The sequence below is a fragment of the Oncorhynchus nerka genome, linkage group LG20 (genome assembly GCF_034236695.1).
Source record: "Oncorhynchus nerka isolate Pitt River linkage group LG20, Oner_Uvic_2.0, whole genome shotgun sequence".
Classification (NCBI taxonomy): domain Eukaryota; kingdom Metazoa; phylum Chordata; class Actinopteri; order Salmoniformes; family Salmonidae; genus Oncorhynchus; species Oncorhynchus nerka.
In genome coordinates this window covers 92235362-92262232 of record NC_088415.1, presented here as the reverse complement: position 1 = coordinate 92262232, position 26871 = coordinate 92235362, and the positions used below count along the sequence as shown (strand labels likewise).

Genomic DNA, 26871 nt, shown 5'->3' with positions numbered 1-26871 from the left:
TACCCACATCACCTAGACTCTGACAGTCGCGACTATCTGTGGTCACTAAAGATCCCACGGCACTTATCGTAAGAGTAGTGTTGTTAACCCCTGGTGTCCTGACTAAATTCCCAATCTGACCATCATGGCCACCTAATCATCCCCAACATCCAATTGGCTCATTCCTCTCCGCTTGTAGCTGTTCCCCAGGTCGTTGCTGTAAATGGGGATGTGTTCCCGGCCAACTTACCTGGTAAAATAACACAGCCAAACGACGGACACTGACCTGGTTTTCCAGAAGCTCAGATCAACGTGTCACCTTTATAAACAACGGCTTCTTCATAACGTCGAACGGAACATGTATCCAACCCCCCAATACCTCAAACTGAAATCATCATGTAATATTATGTGTGAACATTGTACAATTTCTATAATAAGACCGTTATATATAAAATAGACTACAATCAGACCATTCTCTATAGAAGAGACTATAATCAGACCATTCTCTATAGAAGAGACTATAATCAGACCATTCTCTATAGAAGACATTATAATCAGACCATTCTCTATAGAAGAGACTATAATCAGACCATTCTCTATAGAATAGACTATAATCAGACCATTCTCTATAGAAGACATTATAATCAGACCATTCTCTATAGAAGAGACTATAATCAGACCATTCTCTATAGAAGAGACTATAATCAGACCATTCTCTATAGAAGAGACTATAATTAGACCATTCTCTATAGAAGAGACTATAATCAGATCATTCTCTATAGAATATACTATAATCAGATCATTCTCTATAGAAGAGACTATAATCAGACCATTCTCTATAGAAGAGACTATAATCAGACCATTCTCTATAGAAGAGACTATAATCAGACCATTAGTACCATCCCATTCCATTGTTCTAGGTCTTAGTGCCATCCCATTCCATTGTTCTAGCTCTTAGTGCCATCCCATTCCATTGTTCTAGCTCTTAGTACCATCCCTTTCCATTGTTCTAGCTCTTAGTACCATCCCATTCCATTGTTCTAGCTCTTAGTACCATCCCATTCCATTGTTCTAGCTCTTAGTGCCATCCCATTCCATTGTTCTAGCTCTTAGTACCATCCCTTTCCATTGTTCTAGCTCTTAGTACCATCCCATTCCATTGTTCTAGCTCTTAGTACCATCCCATTCCATTGTTCTAGCTCTTAGTGCCATCCCATTCCATTGTTCTAGCTCTTAGTACCATCCCATTCCATTGTTCTAGCTCTTAGTACCATCCCTTTCCATTGTTCTAGCTCTTAGTACCATCCCATTCCATTGTTCTAGCTCTTAGTACCATCCCATTCCATTGTTCTAGCTCTTAGTGCCATCCCATTCCATTGTTCTAGCTCTTAGTACCATCCCATTCCATTGTTCTAGCTCTTAGAACCATCCCTTTCCATTGCTCTAGCTCTTAGTACCATCCCATTCCATTGTTCTAGCTCTTAGTACCATCCCATTCCATTGTTCTAGCTCTTAGTGCCATCCCATTCCATTGTTCTAGCTCTTAGTACCATCCCATTCCATTGTTCTAGCTCTTAGTACCATCCCATTCCATTGTTCTAGCTCTTAGTGCCATCCCATTCCATTGTTCTAGCTCTTAGTACCATCCCATTCCATTGTTCTAGCTCTTAGTACCATCCCATTCCATTGTTCTAGCTCTTAGTACCATCCCATTCCATTGTTCTAGCTCTTAGTACCATCCCATTCCATTGTTCTAGCTCTTAGTACCATCCCATTTCATTGTTCTAGCTCTTAGTACCATCCCATTCCATTGTTCTAGCTCTTAGTGCCATCCCATTCCATTGTTCTAGCTCTTAGTACCATCCCATTCCATTGTTCTAGCTCTTAGTACCATCCCATTCCATTGTTCTAGCTCTTAGTGCCATCCCATTCAATTGTTCTCCTCCTCTCCTCTCCTCTCCTCTCCTCTCCTCTCCTCTCCTCTCCTCTCCTCTCCTCTCCTCTCCTCTTCTTCTCCTCTCCTCTCCTCTCCTCTCCTCTCTCATCAGAATGCAGAGATTGTCAGAAAAAAAAACACGTACACGGTCTTGTACCAATTAATATGATTCTTGCTCAACGTTCAGGTAGCCTTGTAGGTTTTAATGAAGGTGCTAGTGCACTCAGCACATTCTGCTAAACACTATGCTTCCCAAATGGCACTAAACTCCCTTTGTAGTGCACCATTTGTTGACCAGTGCCCATAGGGAATAGGGTGGCATTTGGTACGCAGCCCATAGTCTAACAGGCTCTGTTATAGTGCTGCCTGCTGTAGTGATAAGGACAGGACGGAGAGACGGATGGAGGGAGGGAGAGAGAGAAGGGGAAAGAGGAGGGTGGGAGACAACAGCCTCTTGCCGCTCATTTTCATTATGCTTAATGCTAGTCGTTTTACACAACAAACGAGGGTCAGAGACGCTCCCATGTGAAATGCATGAGGGGAACCAAGTTCTCTCTCCCTCTCCATCACCTCTCTATCTCTCCCTCTCCATCACCTCTCTATCTCTCCCTCTCAATCACCTCTCTATCTCTCCCTCTCCATCACCTCTCTATCTCTCCCTCTCCATCACCTCTCTCTCTCTCTCTCTCTCTCTCTCTCAATCACCTCGCTATCTCTCCATCACCTCTCTATCTCTCCCTCTCCATCACCTCTCTATCTCTCCCTCTCAATCACCTCTCTAACTCTCCCTCTCCATCCCCCTCTCTCTCTCTCTCTCTCTCTCTCTCTCTCTCTCCATCCCTCTCTCTCTCTCTCTCCATCACCGCTCTCTCCCTCTCCATCACCTCTCTCTCTCCCTCTCCTCTCTCCATCATCATCTCTCACCTCTCTCTCTCCCTCTTCATCCCCTCTCTCTCTCCCTCTTCATCTCCTCTATCTCTCTTCTTCATCCCCTCTCTTCCCCCCCATCATCACCTCTCTCTCTTGTCTCCTCTTCCTCTCTGTATCTTTCCCTCTCTCTCTCCCTCCCCCTCTCTCCTTTTCTCCCTCCGCCCTCTATCGTTCTCCTCTTCCTAATTGTCAGTATATTGGCGTAGTGAGGCTGTGCGTCCTTGGGGGGGTAAATGGTCTTGTTGCCCGTATTGGATTCCAATGACAGGCAGGGAGATAGCAGGGTGAGAGGGGTTGGGCTCCATTGACAGCAGGGTGATAGCTGGGGGAGAGGGATCAAATCAAATCAAAACTATAGGGAGGGGCTTAACCTCTGTCTCTTGTTCTTGATGTAATGACAACACTAACCGTACACGCACACACACACACACGCACACACACACACACACACACACACACACACACACACACACACACACACACACACACACATCCTCACGTCTCAGAACGGAACAGAAACCTTAAAGCATATCTACAGATCCTCAAGGCTTCATAGTGTCAAACATATGACTCATTAATTCTCGATAGCGGTTAATGTACTGGCTGTGTTATTCATATCAGGGGATAATGTACTGGCTGTCTTCATATCAGGGGTTAATGTACTGGCTGTCTTCATATCAGGGGTTAATGTACTGGCTGTCTTCATATCAGGGGTTAATGTACTGGCTGTCTTCATATCAGGGGTTAATGTACTGGCTGTGTTATTCATATCAGGGGATAATGTACTGGCTGTCTTCATATCAGGGGTTAATGTACTGGCTGTCTTCATATCAGGGGTTAATGTACTGGCTGTCTTCTTAATGTACTGGCTGTGTTATTCATATCAGGGGTTAATGTACTGGCTGTGTTATTCATATCAGGGGTTAATGTACTGGCTGTCTTCATATCAGGGGTTAATGTACTGGCTGTCTCATTCATATCAGGGGTTAATGTACTGGCTGTCTTCATATCAGGGGTTAATGTACTGGCTGTCTTCATATCAGGGGTTAATGTACTGGCTGTCTTCATATCAGGGGTTAATGTACTGGCTGTCTTATTCATATCAGGGGTTAATGTACTGGCTGTCTTCATATCAGGGGTTAATGTACTGGCTGTGTTCATATCAGGGGATAATGTACTGGCTGTCTTCATATCAGGGGATAATGTACTGGCTGTCTTCATATCAGGGGTTAATGTACTAGCTGTGTTCATATCAGGGGATAATGTACTGGCTGTGTTATTCATATCAGGGGATAATGTACGGGCTGTGTTATTCATATCAGGGGTTAATGTACTGGCTGTCTTCATATCAGGGGTTAATGTACTGGCTGTCTTATTCATATCAGGGGTTAATGTACTGGCTGTCTTCATATCAGGGGTTAATGTACTGGCTGTGTTATTCATATCAGGGGTTAATGTACTGGCTGTCTTCATATCAGGGGTTAATGTACTGGCTGTCTTCATATCAGGGGTTAATGTACTGGCTGTCTTACTCATATCAGGGGTTAATGTACTGGCTGTCTTCATATCAGGGGTTAATGTACTGGCTGTGTTATTCATATCAGGGGTTAATGTAATGGCTGTGTTATTCATATCAGGGGATAATGTACTGGCTGTCTTCATATCAGGGGATAATGTACTGGCTGTGTTATTCATATCAGGGGTTAATGTACTGGCTGTGTTATTCATATCAGGGGTTAATGTACTGGCTGTCTTATTCATATTGGGGGTTAATGTACTGGCTGTGTTATTTATATCGGGGGTTAATGTACTGGCTGTGTTATTCATATCAGGGGTTAATGTACTGGCTGTCTTCATATCAGGGGATAATGTACTGGCTGTGTTATTCATATCAGGGGTTAATGTACTGGCTGTCTTATTCATATCAGGGGTTAATGTACTGGCTGTCTTCATATCAGGGGTTAATGTACTGGCTGTGTTATTCATATCAGGGGATAATGTACTGGCTGTCTTCATATCAGGGGTTAATGTACTGGCTGTCTTACTCATATCAGGGGTTAATGTACTGGCTGTCTTCATATCAGGGGTTAATGTACTGGCTGTGTTATTCATATCAGGGGTTAATGTAATGGCTGTGTTATTCATATCAGGGGATAATGTACTGGCTGTCTTCATATCAGGGGATAATGTACTGGCTGTGTTATTCATATCAGGGGTTAATGTACTGGCTGTGTTATTCATATCAGGGGTTAATGTACTGGCTGTCTTATTCATATCGGGGGTTAATGTACTGGCTGTGTTATTTATATCAGGGGTTAATGTACTGGCTGTGTTATTCATATCAGGGGTTAATGTACTGGCTGGCTGTCTTCATATCAGGGGTTAATGTACTGGCTGTGTCATTCATATCAGGGGTTAATGTACTGGCTGTGTTATTCATATCAGGGGTTAATGTACTGGCTGTCTTCATATCAGGGTTTAATGTACTGGCTGTGTTATTTATATCAGGGGTTAATGTACTGGCTGTGTTATTCATATCAGGGGTTAATGTACTGGCTGGCTGTCTTCATATCAGGGGTTAATGTACTGGCTGTGTCATTCATATCAGGGGTTAATGTACTGGCTGTCTTCATATCAGGGGTTAATGTACTGGCTGTCTTCATATCAGGGGTTAATGTACTGGCTGTCTTCATATCAGGGGTTAATGTACTGGCTGTGTTATTCATATCAGGGGTTAATGTAATGGCTGTGTTATTCACATCAGGGGATAATGTACTGGCTGTCTTCATATCAGGGGATAATGTACTGGCTGTGTTATTCATATCAGGGGTTAATGTACTGGCTGTGTTATTCATATCAGGGGTTAATGTACTGGCTGTCTTATTCATATTGGGGGTTAATGTACTGGCTGTGTTATTCATATCAGGGGTTAATGTACTGGCTGTCTTCATATCAGGGGATAATGTACTGGCTGTGTTATTCATATCAGGGGTTAATGTACTGGCTGTCTTCATATCAGGGGTTAATGTACTGGCTGTCTTCATATCAGGGGATAATGTACTGGCTGTGTTATTCATATCAGGGGTTAATGTACTGGCTGTCTTATTCATATCAGGGGTTAATGTACTGGCTGTCTTCATATCAGGGGTTAATGTACTGGCTGTGTTATTCATATCAGGGGATAATGTACTGGCTGTCTTCATATCAGGGGTTAATGTACTGGCTGTCTTACTCATATCAGGGGTTAATGTACTGGCTGTCTTCATATCAGGGGTTAATGTACTGGCTGTGTTATTCATATCAGGGGTTAATGTAATGGCTGTGTTATTCATATCAGGGGATAATGTACTGGCTGTCTTCATATCAGGGGATAATGTACTGGCTGTGTTATTCATATCAGGGGTTAATGTACTGGCTGTGTTATTCATATCAGGGGTTAATGTACTGGCTGTCTTATTCATATCGGGGGTTAATGTACTGGCTGTGTTATTTATATCAGGGGTTAATGTACTGGCTGTGTTATTCATATCAGGGGTTAATGTACTGGCTGGCTGTCTTCATATCAGGGGTTAATGTACTGGCTGTGTCATTCATATCAGGGGTTAATGTACTGGCTGTGTTATTCATATCAGGGGTTAATGTACTGGCTGTCTTCATATCAGGGGTTAATGTACTGGCTGTCTTCATATCAGGGGTTAATGTACTGGCTGTCTTCATATCAGGGGTTAATGTACTGGCTGTCTTCATATCAGGAGTTAATGTACTGGCTGTCTCATTCATATCAGGGGTTAGTGTACTGGCTGTCTTCATATCAGGAGTTAATGTACTGGCTGTCTTCATATCAGGGGTTAATGTACTGGCTGTCTTATTCATATCAGGGGTTAATGTACTGGCTGTCTTATTCATATCAGGGGTTAATGTACTGGCTGTCTTCATATCAGGGGTTAATGTACTGGCTGTGTTATTCATATCAGGGGATAATGTACTGGCTGTCTTCATATCAGGGGTTAATGTACTGGCTGTCTTACTCATATCAGGGGTTAATGTACTGGCTGTCTTCATATCAGGGGTTAATGTACTGGCTGTGTTATTCATATCAGGGGTTAATGTAATGGCTGTGTTATTCATATCAGGGGATAATGTACTGGCTGTCTTCATATCAGGGGATAATGTACTGGCTGTGTTATTCATATCAGGGGTTAATGTACTGGCTGTGTTATTCATATCAGGGGTTAATGTACTGGCTGTCTTATTCATATCGGGGGTTAATGTACTGGCTGTGTTATTTATATCAGGGGTTAATGTACTGGCTGTGTTATTCATATCAGGGGTTAATGTACTGGCTGTCTTCATATCAGGGGATAATGTACTGGCTGTGTTATTCATATCAGGGGTTAATGTACTGGCTGTCTTCATAGCAGGGGTTAATGTACTGGCTGTCTTCATATCAGGGGATAATGTACTGGCTGTCTCATTCATATCAGGGGTTAATGTACTGGCTGTGTTATTCATATCAGGGGTTAATGTACTGGCTGTGTTATTCATATCAGGGGTTAATGTACTGGCTGTGTTATTCATATCAGGGGTTAATGTACTGGCTGTCTAATTCATATCAGGGGTTAATGTACTGGCTGGCTGTCTTCATATCAGGGGTTAATGTACTGGCTGTGTTATTCATATCAGGGGTTAATGTACTGGCTGTGTTATTCATATCAGGGGTTAATGTACTGGCTGTCTTCATATCAGGGGTTAATGTACTGGCTGTCTTATTCATATCAGGGGTTAATGTACTGGCTGTCTTCATATCAGGGGTTAATGTACTGGCTGTCTTCATATCAGGGGTTAATGTACTGGCTGTCTTCATATCAGGGGTTAATGTACTGGCTGTCTTCATATCAGGGGTTAATGTACTGGCTGTCTCATTCATATCAGGGGTTAGTGTACTGGCTGTCTTCATATCAGGAGTTAATGTACTGGCTGTCTTCATATCAGGGGTTAATGTACTGGCTGTCTTATTCATATCAGGGGTTAATGTACTGGCTGTCTTCATATCAGGGGATAATGTACTGGCTGTGTTATTCATATCAGGGGATAATGTACTGGCTGTGTTATTCATATCAGGGGATAATGTACTGGCTGTGTTATTCATATCAGGGGTTAATGTACTGGCTGTGTTATTCATATCAGGGGTTAATGTACTGGCTGTGTTATTCATATCAGGGGTTAATGTACTGACTGTGTTATTCATATCAGGGGATAATGTACTGGCTGTGTTATTCATATCAGGGGTTAATGTACTGGCTGTCTTATTTATATCAGGGGTTAATGTACTGGCTGTCTTCATATCAGGGGTTAATGTACTGGCTGTGTTATTCATATCAGGGGTTAATGTACTGGCTGTGTTATTCATATCAGGGGTTAATGTACTGGCTGTGTTATTCATATCAGGGGTTAATGTACTGTCTGTGTTATTTATATCAGGGGTTAATGTACTGGCTGTCTTCATATCAGGGGTTAATGTACTGGCTGTCTTCATATCAGGGGATAATGTACTGGCTGTCTTCATATCAGGGGTTAATGTACTGGCTGTCTCATTCATATCAGGGGTTAGTGTACTGGCTGTCTTCATATCAGGAGTTAATGTACTGGCTGTCTTCATATCAGGGGTTATTGTACTGGCTGTCTTATTCATATCAGGGGATAATGTACTGGCTGTGTTATTCATATCAGGGGATAATGTACTGGCTGTGTTATTCATATCAGGGGATAATGTACTGGCTGTGTTATTCATATCAGGGGTTAATGTACTGGCTGTGTTATTTATATCAGGGGTTAATGTACTGGCTGTCTTCATATCAGGGGTTAATGTACTGGCTGTCTTCATATCAGGGGATAATGTACTGGCTGTCTTCATATCAGGGGTTAATGTACTGGCTGTCTCATTCATATCAGGGGTTAGTGTACTGGCTGTCTTCATATCAGGAGTTAATGTACTGGCTGTCTTCATATCAGGGGTTAATGTACTGGCTGTCTTATTCATATCAGGGGTTAATGTACTGGCTGTGTTATTCATATCAGGGGTTAATGTACTGGCTGTCTTATTCATATCAGGGGTTAATGTACTGGCTGTCTTCATATCAGGGGATAATGTACTGGCTGTGTTATTCATATCAGGGGTTAATGTACTGGCTGTGTTATTCATATCAGGGGTTAATGTACTGGCTGTGTTATTCATATCAGGGGTTAATGTACTGGCTGTCTTATTTATATCAGGGGTTAATGTACTGGCTGTCTTCATATCAGGGGTGAATGTACTGGCCGTGTTATTCATATCAGGGTTTAATGTACTGGCTGTGTTATTCATATCAGGGGTTAATGTACTGGCTGTGTTATTCATATCAGGGGTTAATGTACTGGCTGTGTTATTCATATCAGGGGTTAATGTACTGGCTGTGTTATTTATATCAGGGGTTAATGTACTGGCTGTCTTCATATCAGGGGATAATGTACTGGCTGTGTTATTCATATCAGGGGTTAATGTACTGGCTGTGTTATTCATATCAGGGGTTAATGTACTGGCTGTGTTATTCATATCAGGGGTTAATGTACTGGCTGTGTTATTCATATCAGGGGTTAATGTACTGGCTGTCTTCATATCAGGGGTTATTGTACTGGCTGTCTTATTCATATCAGGGGATAATGTACTGGCTGTGTTATTCATATCAGGGGATAATGTACTGGCTGTGTTATTCATATCAGGGGATAATGTACTGGCTGTGTTATTCATATCAGGGGTTAATGTACTGGCTGTGTTATTTATATCAGGGGTTAATGTACTGGCTGTCTTCATATCAGGGGTTAATGTACTGGCTGTCTTCATATCAGGGGATAATGTACTGGCTGTCTTCATATCAGGGGTTAATGTACTGGCTGTCTCATTCATATCAGGGGTTAGTGTACTGGCTGTCTTCATATCAGGAGTTAATGTACTGGCTGTCTTCATATCAGGGGTTAATGTACTGGCTGTCTTATTCATATCAGGGGTTAATGTACTGGCTGTGTTATTCATATCAGGGGTTAATGTACTGGCTGTCTTATTCATATCAGGGGTTAATGTACTGGCTGTCTTCATATCAGGGGATAATGTACTGGCTGTGTTATTCATATCAGGGGTTAATGTACTGGCTGTGTTATTCATATCAGGGGTTAATGTACTGGCTGTGTTATTCATATCAGGGGTTAATGTACTGGCTGTCTTATTTATATCAGGGGTTAATGTACTGGCTGTCTTCATATCAGGGGTGAATGTACTGGCCGTGTTATTCATATCAGGGTTTAATGTACTGGCTGTGTTATTCATATCAGGGGTTAATGTACTGGCTGTGTTATTCATATCAGGGGTTAATGTACTGGCTGTGTTATTCATATCAGGGGTTAATGTACTGGCTGTGTTATTTATATCAGGGGTTAATGTACTGGCTGTCTTCATATCAGGGGATAATGTACTGGCTGTGTTATTCATATCAGGGGTTAATGTACTGGCTGTGTTATTCATATCAGGGGTTAATGTACTGGCTGTGTTATTCATATCAGGGGTTAATGTACTGGCTGTGTTATTCATATCAGGGGTTAATGTACTGGCTGTCTTCATATCAGGGGTTAATGTCGGCCTACTATATATCCGTCTCTGTGTACTTATAAGGGCATGTAATACATTCAAGTAATCCTCCTCAATGTAATCGCTTATATACCTGCATCCTTAAAACACACACACACAATACTGACAATGAGGACGAGGGGAAGGTATATAAGAGAGAGAGAGAGAGAGCGAGAGAGCGAGAGAGAGAGAGAGAGCGAGAGAGCGAGAGAGAGAGAGAGAGCGAGAGAGAGAGGGGGTATAATAAAGAGGGAGAGAGAGAGAGAGAGAGGGGATAAAGAGGGAGAGAGAGAGAGAGAGAGGCGATGGAGACAAAGAGAGGGGGGTAGAGAGAGAGAGAGAGAGAGAGAGAGGGGATAAAGAGGGAGAGAGAGAGAGAGAGAGAGAGAGAGGATAAAGAGGGAGAGAGAGCGAGAGAGAGAGGCGATGGAGACAAAGAGAGGGGGGGGAGAGATGATGAAGAGGGAGAGAATGAGGTGAAAGAGACAAAGAGAGAGGGAGGGACAGGGAGAGAGAGAAAGGTGATGGAGAGGGAGAGATAGAGAGGTGATGGAGAGGGAGAGATAGAGAGGTGATAGAGAGAAAGGTGATGGAGAGATAGAGGAGGTGATGGAGAGGGAGAGAGAGAGCGGTGATGGAGAGGGAGAGATAGAGAGGTGAGGGAGAGATAGAGAGGTGATTGAGAGGGAGAGATAGAGAGGTGATGGAGAGGGAGAGATAGAGAGGTGATGGAGAGGGAGAGAGAGAGGTGATGGAGAGGGAGAGAGAGAGGTGATGGAGAGGGAGAGATAGAGAGGTGATGGAGAGGGAGAGATAGAGAGGTGATGGAGAGGGAGAGAGAGAGAGGTGATGGAGAGGGAGAGAGAGAGAGGTGATGGAGAGGGAGAGAGAGAGAGGTGATGGAGAGGGAGAGATAGAGAGGTGATTGAGAGGGAGAGATAGAGAGGTGATGGAGAGGGAGAGAGAACTTGGTTCCCCTCATGCATTTCACATGGGAACGTCTCTGACCCTCGTTTGTTGTGTAAAACGACTAGCATTAAGCATAATGAAAATGAGCGGCAAGAGGCTGTTGTCTCCCACCCTCCTCTCTCCCCTTCTCTCTCTCTCTCCATCACCTCTCTCTCTCTCTCTCTCCATCACCTCTCTCTCTCCCTCTCCATCACCTCTCTCTCTCTCTCTCCCTCTCCATCACCTCTCTCTCCCTCTCCATCACCTCTCTCTCTCTCCATCACCTCTCTCTCTCTCTCTCTCTCTCCATCACCTTTCTCTCTCTCTCTCCATCACCTCTCTCTCTCTCTCCCTCTCCATCACCTCTCTCTCTCCCTCCCTCTCCATCACCTCTCTCTCTCTCTCCCTCCCTCCATCCGTCTCTCCGTCCTGTCCTTATCACTACAGCAGGCAGCACTATAACAGAGCCTGTTAGACCACCCTATTCCCTACATAGTGGACTACGTTTGACCAGGGTACATGGGTAATTAGGATTCCATTATGAACACACCCCTCTATCTGTTTGTAGCAGTCGTGGAGCAGTTTGAAAGTAGTCACATGACTACGATGATAATGATTTGGAAATATACCGAGTCCTACCCTCTTCTCTATGGGAGAGGCTCCTGCGTTGGGTCATGTGGAAAGTATCCGAGTGGATTCATCCGGGGTCTATCGTATGCCGTTTAGCAGCCACATTTATCCTAAAGCAATTTACGATCATACTTTTAAAACACATTTTACATATGGGTTGCCCCAGTGGAAATCATAAACAAACGCCATGCTCTACTGACTGAACCACAGGACCCATGCTCTACTGACTGAGACAGAGGACCCATGCTCTACTGACTGAGACAGAGGACCCATGCTCTACTGACTGAGACAGAGGACCCATGCTCTACTGACTGAGACAGAGGACCCATGCTCTACTGACTGAGACACAGGACCCATGCTCTACTGACTGAGACAGAGGACCCATGCTCTACTGACTGAACCACAGGACCCATGCTCTACTGACTGAACCACAGGACCCATGCTCTACCGACTGAGACACAGGACCCATGCTCTACTGACTGAGACACAGGACCCATGCTCTACTGACTGAGACACAGGACCCATGCTCTACTGACTGAGACAGAGGACTCATGCTCTACTGACTGAGACAGAGGACCCATGCTCTACTGACTGAGACACAGGACCCATGCTCTACTGACTGAGACACAGGACCCATGCTCTACTGACTGAGACCGAGGACCCATGCTCTACTGACTGAGACAGAGGACCCATGCTCTACCTACTGAGACACAGGACCCATGCTCTACTGACTGAGACAGAGGACCCATGCTCTACCTACTGAGACACAGGACCCATGCTCTACTGACTGAGACCGAGGACCCATGCTCTACCTACTGAGACAGAGGACCCATGCTCTACTGACTGAGACAGAGGACCCATGCTCTACCTACTGAGACACAGGACCCATGCTCTACTGACTGAGACCGAGGACCCATGCTCTACTGACTGAGACAGAGGACCCATGCTCTACTGACTGAGACAGAGGACCCATGCTCTACTGACTGAGACAGAGGACCCATGCTCTACTGACTGAGACAGAGGACCCATGCTCTACTGACTGAGACAGAGGACCCATGCTCTACCTACTGAACCACAGGACCCATGCTCTACCTACTGAGACAGATGACCCATGCTCTACTGACTGAGACCGAGGACCCATGCTCTACTGACTGAGACAGAGGACCCATGCTCTACTGACTGAGACAGAGGACCCATGCTCTACTGACTGAGACACAGGACCCATGCTCTACTGACTGAGACACAGGACCCATGCTCTACTGACTGAGACACAGGACCCATGCTCTACTGACTGAGACACAGGACCCATGCTCTACTGACTGAGACAGAGGACCCATGCTCTACCTAATGAGACAGAGGACCCATGCTCTACTGACTGAGACAGAGGACCCATGCTCTACTGACTGAGACAGAGGACCCATGCTCTACCTACTGAGACAGAGGACCCATGCTCTACCGACTGAGACACAGGACCCATGCTCTACTGACTGAGACACAGGACCCATGCTCTACTGACTGAGACACAGGACCCATGCTCTACCTACTGAACCACAGGACCCATGCTCTACTGACTGAGACACAGGACCCATGCTCTACTGACTGAGACACAGGACCCATGCTCTACTGACTGAGACACAGGACCCATGCTTTACCTACTGAGACACAGGACCCATGCTCTACTGACTGAGACACAGGACCCATGCTCTACTGACTGAGACACAGGACCCATGCTCTACCTACTGAGACACAGGACCCATGCTCTACTGACTGAGACAGAGGACCCATGCTCTACCTACTGAGACACAGGACCCATGCTCTACTGACTGAGACAGAGGACCCATGCTCTACCTACTGAGACACAGGACCCATGCTCTACTGACTGAGACAGAGGACCCATGCTCTACTGACTGAGACAGAGGACCCATGCTCTACTGACTGAGACAGAGGACCCATGCTCTACTGACTGAGACACAGGACCCATGCTCTACTGACTGAGACACAGGACCCATGCTCTACTGACTGAGACACAGGACCCATGCTCTACTGACTGAGACAGAGGACCCATGCTCTACCTACTGAGACACAGGACCCATGCTCTACCTACTGAGACACAGGACCCATGCTCTACTGACTGAGACAGAGGACCCATGCTCTACCTACTGAGACACAGGACCCATGCTCTACTGACTGAGACAGAGGACCCATGCTCTACCTACTGAGACACAGGACCCATGCTCTACTGACTGAGACACAGGACCCATGCTCTACTGACTGAGACAGAGGACCCATGCTCTACTGACTGAGACAGAGGACCCATGCTCTACTGACTGAGACAGAGGACCCATGCTCTACTGACTGAGACAGAGGACCCATGCTCTACTGACTGAGACACAGGACCCATGCTCTACTGACTGAGACAGAGGACCCATGCTCTACTGACTGAGACACAGGACCCATGCTCTACTGACTGAGACAGAGGACCCATGCTCTACTGACTGAGACAGAGGACCCATGCTCTACTGACTGAGACACAGGACCCATGCTCTACTGACTGAGACAGAGGACCCATGCTCTACTGACTGAGACAGAGGACCCATGCTCTACTGACTGAGACACAGGACCCATGCTCTACTGACTGAGACAGAGGACCCATGCTCTACTGACTGAGACAGAGGACCCATGCTCTACTGACTGAGACACAGGACCCATGCTCTACTGACTGAGACAGAGGACCCATGCTCTACTGACTGAGACACAGGAACCATGCTCTACTGACTGAGACACAGGACCCATGCTCTACTGACTGAGACACAGGACCCATGCTCTACTGACTGAGACAGAGGACCCATGCTCTACTGACTGAGACAGAGGACCCATGCTCTACTGACTGAGACACAGGACCCATGCTCTACTGACTGAGACACAGGACCCATGCTCTACTGACTGAGACCGAGGACCCATGCTCTACTGACTGAGACAGAGGACCCATGAACTACTGACTGAGACAGAGGACCCATGCTCTACTGACTGAGACAGAGGACCCATGCTCTACCTACTGAACCACAGGACCCATGCTCTACCTACTGAGACAGAGGACCCATGCTCTACTGACTGAGACCGAGGACCCATGCTCTACTGACTGAGACAGAGGACCCATGCTCTACCTACTGAGACACAGGACCCATGCTCTACTGACTGAGACAGAGGACCCATGCTCTACCTACTGAGACACAGGACCCATGCTCTACTGACTGAGACCGAGGACCCATGCTCTACCTACTGAGACAGAGGACCCATGCTCTACTGACTGAGACAGAGGACCCATGCTCTACCTACTGAGACACAGGACCCATGCTCTACTGACTGAGACCGAGGACCCATGCTCTACTGACTGAGACAGAGGACCCATGCTCTACTGACTGAGACAGAGGACCCATGCTCTACTGACTGAGACAGAGGACCCATGCTCTACTGACTGAGACAGAGGACCCATGCTCTACTGACTGAGACAGAGGACCCATGCTCTACCTACTGAGACAGATGACCCATGCTCTACTGACTGAGACCGAGGACCCATGCTCTACTGACTGAGACAGAGGACCCATGCTCTACTGACTGAGACAGAGGACCCATGCTCTACTGACTGAGACACAGGACCCATGCTCTACTGACTGAGACACAGGACCCATGCTCTACTGACTGAGACACAGGACCCATGCTCTACTGACTGAGACACAGGACCCATGCTCTACTGACTGAGACAGAGGACCCATGCTCTACCTAATGAGACAGAGGACCCATGCTCTACTGACTGAGACAGAGGACCCATGCTCTACTGACTGAGACAGAGGACCCATGCTCTACCTACTGAGACAGAGGACCCATGCTCTACCGACTGAGACACAGGACCCATGCTCTACTGACTGAGACACAGGACCCATGCTCTACTGACTGAGACACAGGACCCATGCTCTACCTACTGAACCACAGGACCCATGCTCTACTGACTGAGACACAGGACCCATGCTCTACTGACTGAGACACAGGACCCATGCTCTACTGACTGAGACACAGGACCCATGCTCTACCTACTGAGACACAGGACCCATGCTCTACTGACTGAGACACAGGACCCATGCTCTACTGACTGAGACACAGGACCCATGCTCTACCTACTGAGACACAGGACCCATGCTCTACTGACTGAGACAGAGGACCCATGCTCTACCTACTGAGACACAGGACCCATGCTCTACTGACTGAGACAGAGGACCCATGCTCTACCTACTGAGACACAGGACCCATGCTCTACTGACTGAGACAGAGGACCCATGCTCTACTGACTGAGACAGAGGACCCATGCTCTACTGACTGAGACAGAGGACCCATGCTCTACTGACTGAGACACAGGACCCATGCTCTACTGACTGAGACACAGGACCCATGCTCTACTGACTGAGACACAGGACCCATGCTCTACTGACTGAGACAGAGGACCCATGCTCTACCTACTGAGACACAGGACCCATGCTCTACCTACTGAGACACAGGACCCATGCTCTACTGACTGAGACAGAGGACCCATGCTCTACCTACTGAGACACAGGACCCATGCTCTACTGACTGAGACAGAGGACCCATGCTCTACCTACTGAGACACAGGACCCATGCTCTACTGACTGAGACAGAGGACCCATGCTCTACTGACTGAGACAGAGGACCCATGCTCTACTGACTGAGACAGAGGACCCATGCTCTACTGACTGAGACAGAGGACCCATGCTCTACTGACTGAGACACAGGACCCATGCTCTACTGACTGAGACAGAGGACCCATGCTCTACTGACTGAGACAGAGGACCCATGCTCTACTGACTGAGACACAGGACCCATGCTCTACTGACTGAGACAGAGGACCCATGCTCTACTGACTGAGACAGAGGACCCATGCTCTACTGACTGAGACACAGGACCCATGCTCTACTGACTGAGACAGAGGACCCATGCTCTACTGACTGAGACAGAGGACCCATGCTCTACTGACTGAGACACAGGACCCATGCTCTACTGACTGAGACAGAGGACCCATGCTCTACTGACTGAGACACAGGAACCATGCTCTACTGACTGAGACACAGGACCCATGCTCTACTGACTGAGACACAGGACCCATGCTCTACTGACTGAGACAGAGGACCCATGCTCTACTGACTGAGACACAGGACCCATGCTCTACTGACTGAGACACAGGACCCATGCTCTACTGACTGAGACCGAGGACCCATGCTCTACTGACTGAGACAGAGGACCCATGAACTACTGACTGAGACAGAGGACCCATGCTCTACTGACTGAGACAGAGGACCCATGCTCTACCTACTGAACCACAGGACCCATGCTCTACCTACTGAGACAGAGGACCCATGCTCTACTGACTGAGACAGAGGACCCATGCTCTACCGACTGAGACAGAGGACCCATGGAAAATATAAGAGTCCTTCAGAATCTCTGTCAGAAACTAAATCATGGTAGACATTGGAATGACATGGTTCTTCTCATGCAAATACTGAGGTACTTTGGAGACAATTCGCTTTTTACTGTACAGGGGAATATTCAATCAAACGTATCTCAAGGAGTTCAACCCAGGTCTGTGAAAAAGTTGAGAATGTCATGGTTTCTCTCGTGCACGGACTCAGGTCTGTGAAACAGATGAGAATGTCATGGTTTCTCTCGTGCACAGACTCAGGTCTGTGAAACAGATGAGAATGTCAAGGTTTCTCTCGTGCACGGACTCAGGTCTGTGAAACAGATGAGAATGTCATGGTTTCTCTCGTGCACGGACTCAGGTCTGTGAAACAGATGAGAATGTCATGGTTTCTCTCGTGCACGGACTCAGGTCTGTGAAACAGATGAGAATGTCATGGTTTCTCTCGTGCACGACTCAGGTCTCTCTCGTGCACGGAATCAGGTCTGTGAAACAGATGAGAATGTCATGGTTTCTCTCGTGCACGGACTCAGGTCTCTCTCGTGCACGGACTCAGGTCTGTGAAACAGATGAGAATGTAATGGTTTCTCTCGTGCACGGACTCAGGTCTCTCTCGTGCACGGACCCAGGTCTCTCTCGTGCACGGACCCACGTCTCTCTCGTGCACGGACCCAGGTCTCTCTCGTGCACGGACCCAGGTCTCTCTCGTGCACGGACCCACGTCTCTCTCGTGCACGGACCCAGGTCTCTCTCGTGCACGGACCCAGGTCTCTCTCGTGGACGGACCCACGTCTCTCTCGTGCACGGACCCAGGTCTCTCTCGTGCACGGACCCAGGTCTCTCTCGTGCACGGACCCAGGTCTCTCTCGTGCACGGACCCAGGTCTCTCTCGTGCACGGACCCACGTCTCTCTCGTGCACGGACCCAGGTCTCTCTCGTGCACGGACCCAGGTCTCTCTCGTGCACGGACCCAGGTCTCTCTCGTGCACGGACCCAGGTCTCTCTCGTGCACGGACCCAGGTCTCTCTCGTGCACGGAACCAGGTCTCTCTGGTGCACGGAACCAGGTCTCTCTCGTGCACGGACCCAGGTCTCTCTCGTGCACGGAACCAGGTCTCTCTCGTGCACGGACCCAGGTCTCTCTCGTGCACGAGAGGTCTCGATGATAAACGGTCATAAAGCAAAAGCACCAACACTGTTACGTTGAACTGTTTACTTACAGATAGTAAGTGTAGGAGTGGTAGGTTCTTCTGCCCAGTGGTACGTGGTAGGTGAGGTGGTACGTGGTAGATGAGGTGGGACGTGGTTAGGTGAGGTGGTGGTTGGATATAAGCAGTGGAGGACGGCGGGACGGAGGGACGGAACATGAAATGAAGGAAAGAAAAAGTAAATATATATTAATGTTAGAAAAAATTGATAAAATGGACAAAAAACAGATGTGGTGGGTGGCAGACAGACAGGCAGGCAGACAGACAGGCAGGCAGGCAGAGAGGCAGACAGGCAGAGAGGCGGACAGACAGGCAGACAGACAGAGAGGCAGACAGACAGGCAGACAGACAGGCAGGCAGGCAGAGAGGCAGACAGACAGGCAGACAGGCAGAGAGGCAGACAGACAGACAGGCAGGCAGGCAGAGAGGCAGACAGACAGGCAGACAGACAGGCAGGCAGAGAGGCAGACAGACAGGCAGACAGAGAGGCAGACAGACAGGCAGAGAGGCAGGCAGACAGGCAGGCAGACAGACAGGCAGGCAGGCAGAGAGGCAGACAGACAGGCATACAGACTGGCAGACAGGCAGAGAGGCAGGCAGGCAGACAGACAGACAGACAGGCAGACAGACATACAGAGAGGCAGACAGACAGACAGACAGACAGACAGACAGACAGACAGACAGACAGACAGACAGACAGACAGACAGGCAGACAGACAGGCGGACAGACAGACAGACAGACAGACAGACAGACAGACAGACAGACAGACAGACAGGCAGACAGACAGACAGAGAGACAGACAGACAGACAGACAGACAGACAGGCAGACAGGCAGACAGACAGACAGACAGACAGACAGACAGACAGACAGACAGACAGACAGACAGACAGACAGACAGACAGGCAGGCAGACAGACAGTTATGTAGAAGGGAAACATTAAGGTAGAAGGGAGCAAGGTGGTAGCTTGGTGTTATGTACACTGACTCTTGGTCGAGATAGACAGACACATGCTCATACATTTGGACTACAGGTCATGTTGGTAACTCGGAACCAGCTAATTTATACAAAGAAAGCCGTTCTGTATAAGACGTGTTAAACACTGATGTCACATATATTTCTGCATGCTGCCTCTTCGTATATATATATCTGTTGTAATATCAGTATATATATATATATCCCACTGATATTACAACAGAGTTCTGCTTTTGTTCTCTCTGTTGTAGATATATGTATAGAATAGTGTGATTTTAGTGGCAAGGCCACGTGGTGTTTTAAGGGTGACCAAGGCAATTAGCCAGGGCACCAAGGCAATTAGCCAGGGCACCAAGGCCATTAGCCAGGGCACCAAGGCCATTAGCCAGGGCACCAAGGCCATTAGCCAGGGCACCAAGGCAATTAGCCAGGGCACCAAGGCAATTAGCCAGGGCACCAAGGCAATTAGCCAGGGCACCAAGGCCATTAGCCAGGGCACCAAGGCAATTAGCCAGGGCACCAAGGCAATTAGCCAGGGCACCAAGGCCATTAGCCAGGGCACCAAGGCCATTAGCCAGGGCACCAAGGCAATTAGCCAGGGCACCAAGGCAATTAGCCAGGGCACCAAGGCCATTAGCCAGGGCACCAAGGCCATTAGCCAGGGCACCAAGGCAATTAGCCAGGGCACCAAGGCAATTAGCCAGGGCACCAAGGCCATTAGCCAAGGCACCAAGGCAATTAGCCAGGGCACCAAGGCAATTAGCCAGGGCACCAAGGCAATTAGCCAGGGCACCAAGGCCATTAAACCGAAAATAGCCAATTAAGTCGATTCGGATGCAGAAAAAAAAAAAAAAAAACTTGTTGGCTCGGGGATTCAAACCAGCAACCTTTCGTTCAAACCACTAGGCTACCTGTTGCAGAATGATCCTTCTGCCATGTACACATACATGTACACAAATCATCCATTACACTTCCATCTCATTACAAACGCTATATGTTTTCCTGTTTTGGTATTTGTCGGGGTGTTCGCCGCAGCTAAATGAACACTGGGCTAACAACACTACCAGGCTATTGGAGGCCTGCATTTTGTCACCATCTGTAGACGAAAGGGAAATGAAACATTTTAACCTCCGAGGTCAGTTCTAAATCAGAACTTAGAATTTCTTAACATGGTTGTAATTCTAAGAGAATGATTCTAAATGAGATCATAATGGATAACAATGAATTCATCTCCCTGACCGTCTCTCTCTCTCTCTCTCTCATTTAAATAAGGCAAAACAGAAAATAATTTAAAATGAAATACCACGACTGTTTTATTAACTCACACCGTAACAAAACACACTCTCAAGCAATGTCAAATGGTAAATGATCGTAGAACAGAAATATAGAACGTGTACATGTTCTACACAGACATCAATCTAAAAGTTCAGGTTGGAATTGTACAGACAATAAAGTAGTCCCCCCCCCCTCCCCGCCCCTCCCCCTCCTCGCTGTTGTCAAGGCGTTTTCCGCCTCGGCATTCCTTTCGGTACAGATACTGAATGCAGTAAACTAGTTTGCGTCTCAAATGTAACCATATTCACTATATAGTGCACTACTGTTGACCATCAGTAGTGCCCTATACAGGGAGTAGTGTGTCATTTGGGACATCATCTTCAGAGCACAACCCAACTCATGTAGAGAAATACCGCGTCAGGTTTATGGCCGCTCCTATATTATGGACAACACAACAACGACAAGGTAAAATGTCAATAAACTGACGTTGGGATATTTCAGGCCTGGGTGTATACAGAAGAACTTTGATATTTGCTGAGCTTCATCTTCCCAGATTGGAGACGAGGAGAAGCCCTCCTCCCGTATAGTATATATAATACCTGAATCCCTCCTCCCGTATAGTATCTATAATACCTGAATCCCTCCTCCCGTATAGTATCTATAGTACCTGGAGCCCTCCTCCCGTATAGTACCTGAAGCCCTCCTCCCGTATAGTATCTATAGTACCTGGAGCCCTCCTCCCGTATAGTACCTGAAGCCCTCCTCCCGTATAGTATCTATAGTACCTGAAGCCCTCCTCCCGTATAGTACCTGAAGCCCTCCTCCCGTATAGTATCTATAGTACCTGAAGCCCTCCTCCCGTATAGTATCTATAGTACCTGAAGCCCTCCTCCCGTATAGTATCTATAGTACCTGAAGCCCTACTCCCGTATAGTATCTATAGTACCTGAAGCCCTCCTCCCGTATAGTATCTATAGTACCTGAAGCCCTCCTCCCGTATAGTATCTATAGTACCTGAAGCCCTCCTCCCGTATAGTATCTATAGTACCTGAAGCCCTCCTCCCGTATAGTATCTATAGTACCTGAATCCCTCCTCCCGTATAGTATCTATAGTACCTGAAGCCCTCCTCCCGTATAGTATCTATAGTACCTGAAGCCCTCCTCCCGTATAGTATCTATAGTACCTGAAGCCCTCCTCCCGTATAGTATCTATAGTACCTGGAGCCCTCCTCCCGTATAGTATCTATAGTACCTGAAGCTACAGTACATATAGAAAATCTCTCTCCTTGCCTCACCTTTTTTTCTGTTTCTTAACTAGGCACGTCAATTAAGAACAAATTCGCATTTACAATGACGGCCTACCGGGAAACAATGGGTTAACTGCCTAGTTCAGATTTTTACCTTGTCAGCTCGGGGATTTGATCTTTCTCTAGTCTCTCTCTCTCTCTCTCTCTCTCTCTAGGCTCTCTCTCTAGGTTATCTCTCTCTCTCTAGGCTCTCTCTCTCTCTCTCTCTCTCTCTAGGCTCTCTCTCTAGGTTATCTCTCTCTCTCTCTCTCTCTCTCTCTCTAGGCTCTCTCTCTAGGTTATCTCTCTCTCTCTAGGCTCTCTCTCTCTCTCTCTCTCTCTCTAGGCTCTCTCTCTAGGTTATCTCTCTCTCTCTCTCTCTCTCTAGGCTCTCTCTCTAGGTTATCTCTCTCTCTCTAGGCTCTCTCTCTCTCTCTCTCTCTCTCTAGGCTCTCTCTCTAGGTTATCTCTCTCTCTCTAGGCTCTCTCTCTCTCTCTCTCTCTCTCTAGGCTCTCTCTCTAGGTTATCTCTCTCTCTCTCTAGGCTCTCTCTCTCTCTCTCTAGGCTCTCTCTCTCTCTAGGCTCTCTCTCTCTCTCTCTAGGCTCTCTCTCTCTCTCTAGGTTATCTCTCTCTCTCTCTCTCTCTCTCTCTCTAGTCTCTCTCTCTCTCTAGGCTCTCTCTCTCTCTCTAGGCTCTCTCTCTCTCTCTCTAGGCTCTGTCTCTCTCTAGGCTCTCTCTTTCTCTCTCTCTCTCTAGGCTCTCTCTCTCTCTCTCTAGGCTCTCTCTCTCTCTCTCTAGGCTCTCTCTCTCTCTCTAGGCTCTCTCTTTCTCTCTCTCTAGGCTCTCTCTCTAGCTCTCTCTCTCTCTCTCTAGGCTCTCTCTCTCTCGGCTCTCTCTCTCTCTAGGCTCTCGCTCTCTCTCTCTCTCTCTCTCTCATTATTTCCTACTTATCTCCTATTCTTTATCTTCCCTTCTATAGGCCTCTCCCTTTTCCTCCTATCTCCAACCCAGTGTCATTGAATGGGGTTGGGGTTAGTTTAATGCCTGTTGTATGATGGGGCCTTGGAGACATTCATCTTTCACAGCAAACTGTTTCTCATTTAGCCGTAAACAGCCGTAATGTAGCGTATCAACAATAATCAAATTAATTATTTACATTCGACAGTGATGCTGCCACTGCTCTTTTGAGGGCGAAAAACCGAATAGGGAGTATTGTCGGGAGTAACAACAAAAGTCTTGTTCTTAGAGACTAGATGTCCAAATTTATCTCATATTGTGTTTATGGAATAATGTGTAAACTAAATGTTAGTTCTCGGCAGTTTGCCTGACTGTGTCAAATTGGCATCGTAGTGGTAAAACACAACATGTAGCACTTATACAAAATGGCTGACCTTTTCTTCATGAGGAGGACGACCCCGAGGAAGATAATGACGAAGAGGAGGATGCCAGCGATGACTCCGGCTATCTTCACTGTATGGTCAGTCTGTTTCTCTGGCTCTACCGCGTCAGGCTTATGGGTGGCCGCTCCTATATTATCAACATCACAACAACAATAAACAAACAACATCAACAAACAAACAACATAAACAACAACAAGTAGACAAACACATCTATCTTTCTAAACATGAGGTGTAATGTCTCAATGGCTCCTGGTGTTACAGTCAGCCAGCCAGTCAGCCAGCCAGTCAGCCAACCAGTCAGCCAGCCAGCCAGCCAGCCAGCCAGCCAGCCAGCCAACCAACCAGTCAGCCAGGCAGTCAGTCAGCCAGTCAGTCAGCCAGCCAGTCAGTCAGTCAGTCAGTCAGTCAGTCAGTCAGTCAGTCAGTCAACCAGTCAGCCAGTCAGTCAGTCAGTCAGTCAGCCAACCAGCCAGCAAGGCAGTCAGCCAGCCAGTCAGCCAGCCAGCCAGTCAGTCAGTCAGTCAGTCAGTCAGCCAACCAGCCAGCCAGCCAGTCAGTCAGCCAGTCAGTCAGTCAGTCAGTCAGCCAACCAGTCAGCCAGCCAACCAGCCAGTCAGTCAGTCAGTAGAACATGTATTTATAACCAATCTGCTCTAACATGTCCTGTTAGACTGACTCTATTGACTTTTTTCGGGAAGATAGGTTATCGATAACAGTTGAATATTGATATAGTGGACTGTTGAATCCCTATAGAAGAAAACACAGTTTACTGCTGAAACAGGCAGGGGGGGTGGGGGGTGGGGGGGTGGGGGGTTCTCCATTTCATCCCCATATGGAGGTTGAATTAAGGTTTCAAGAAATCACACAAGTTACAGTAGCAGTTCTATGGCCAAATACATGAAACAAAAGAGAGATTTTACTGCATGAGTCTTTTAACCACACCAGTACTACGATACTATATCACACAAACGGCCCTGTTTAGGATGCTACTATTACCCCCCTCCCCACCCTCCACTACACCTCTAGTATCAGTCTAGGGATATTGGTGTCGGATGTCAGGAAAGATACACAGATCTACTGTGTCTGATGAAGAACACAGGAGAAAATGTATTTAGAATGCTTAGTCCTGTCATAGCTACAGCACCAGACACTAAATACCAAACGGAAAAAATAGGATATTATTGATATAATATTATACATATTTAATGAAAGGGATTGACTTCTGTAGGAAAATCTCCAGTTTCAACACATGACATGAGGATTGTAAGTGAAAAAGAGGTATTTTATGTACTGTAACACAGTGAGGATGCTTCATCATAGGTACAGGTGTACTGGAGTAACTTTTTATTCACAACAAACACCACAAACACCACAAACAAAACAAACACAAACACAACAAACAAAACAAACACCACAAACAAAACAAACACAACAAACAAAACAAACACCACAAACGCAACAAACACAAACAAAACAAACACAACAAACAAAACAAACACAACAAACACCACAAACAAAACAAACACAACAAACAAAACAAACACAACAAACACCACAAACACCACAAAAACAAACAAAACAAACACAACAAACACCACAAACACCACAAAAACAAACAAAACAAACACAACAAACACCACAAACAAAACAAACACAACAAACAAAACAAACACAACAAACACCACAAACAAAACAAACACAAACACAACAAACAAAACAAACACCACAAACAAAACAAACACCACAAACAAAACAAACACAACAAACAAAACAAACACCACAAACACCACAAACAAAACAAACACAACAAACAAAACAAACACAACAAACACCACAAACAAAACAAACACCACAAACAAAACAAACACAACAAACAAAACAAACACAACAAACACAATAAACACAACAAACACCACAAAAACAACAAACAAAACAAACACAACAAACAAAACAAACACAACAAACACAACAAACAAAACAAACACAACAAACACCACAAAAACAACAAACAAAACAAACACAACAAACAAAACAAACACAACAAACAAAACAAACACAACAAAAACAACAAACAAAACAAACACAACAAAAACAACAAACAAAACAAACACAACAAACACCACAAAAACAACAAACAAAACAAACACAACAAACAAAACAAACACAACAAACAAAACAAACACAACAAAAACAACAAACAAAACAAACACAACAAACAAAACAAACACAACAAACACAACAAACAAAACAAACACAACAAACAAAACAAACACAACAAACAAAACAAACACAACAAACAAAACAAACAAAACAAACACAACAAACAAAACAAACACAACAAACACAACAAACACAACAAACACAACAAACAAAACAAACAAAACAAACACAACAAACACCACAAAAACAACAAACACAACAAACAAAACAAACACAACAAACAGAACAAACACAACAAACACCACAAACAAAACAAACACAACAAACACAACAAACACAACAAACAAAACAAACAAAACAAACAAAACAAACAAAACAAACAAAACACAGACAACTGAAGAAATAGACATAGCCCTTATAGCTGTACACTAGTATCTCAGAACCAGGCACTTAGGCTGGGAGAACAGGTTGCAACCATGTTACAACCTCTACTGGAAACATGAGCAGAGAATCTAACCTGTTAGTTGGTCGTCACCAGCCGCTGGTACGATGCGGAGGTACGGAGTCGTGAGCTGGGTCACCAGTATGGCAGCTGAGAGGAGGAGGCACACAGTGTCATGCAGAGAGGGGTGAGGGGAGGGGGAGAGGTTGAGAGAGAAATTGAGAGGGTGGGGAGAGGGGAAGGGGGGAGAGAAATGGATAGGGTGGGAAGAGGGAGAGGGGGAGAAATATAGAGAAATGGAGAGGGTGGGTTGAGGGGGAGAGACAGAGAGAGGGAAAGTGGAGAGGGAGAGGGAGAGAAATGGAGAGGATGAGAGAGAAGGGGAGAGGGAGAGGGGGAGAAATAGAGAGAAATGGAGAGGGGGAGAGACAGAGAGAGGGGAGGGGGAGAGAAATGGAGAGGATGAGGAGAGGGGGAGAGACATGGAGAGGATAAGGAGAGGGGGAGAGACATGGAGAGGATAAGGAGAGGGGGAGAGACAAAGAGAGGGAAGAGGGGAG

General features: G+C 46.3%; 1 protein-coding gene across 1 annotated transcript in view; it reads right to left on the bottom strand.

Annotated features, from left to right (window-relative positions):
- The window catches only part of LOC115127078 (receptor-type tyrosine-protein phosphatase mu-like), a 531907-nt gene that overhangs the window by 220760 nt on the left and 284276 nt on the right, over positions 1–26871 (bottom strand). The window contains exons 15-17 of the mRNA XM_065006102.1: positions 26387–26461; positions 23701–23836; positions 18785–18814 (exon numbers count right to left, since the gene is read on the bottom strand). Coding sequence (XP_064862174.1) covers positions 18785–18814; positions 23701–23836; positions 26387–26461 — 241 coding nt within the window. The remainder of the gene's footprint in view (positions 1–18784; positions 18815–23700; positions 23837–26386; positions 26462–26871) is intronic.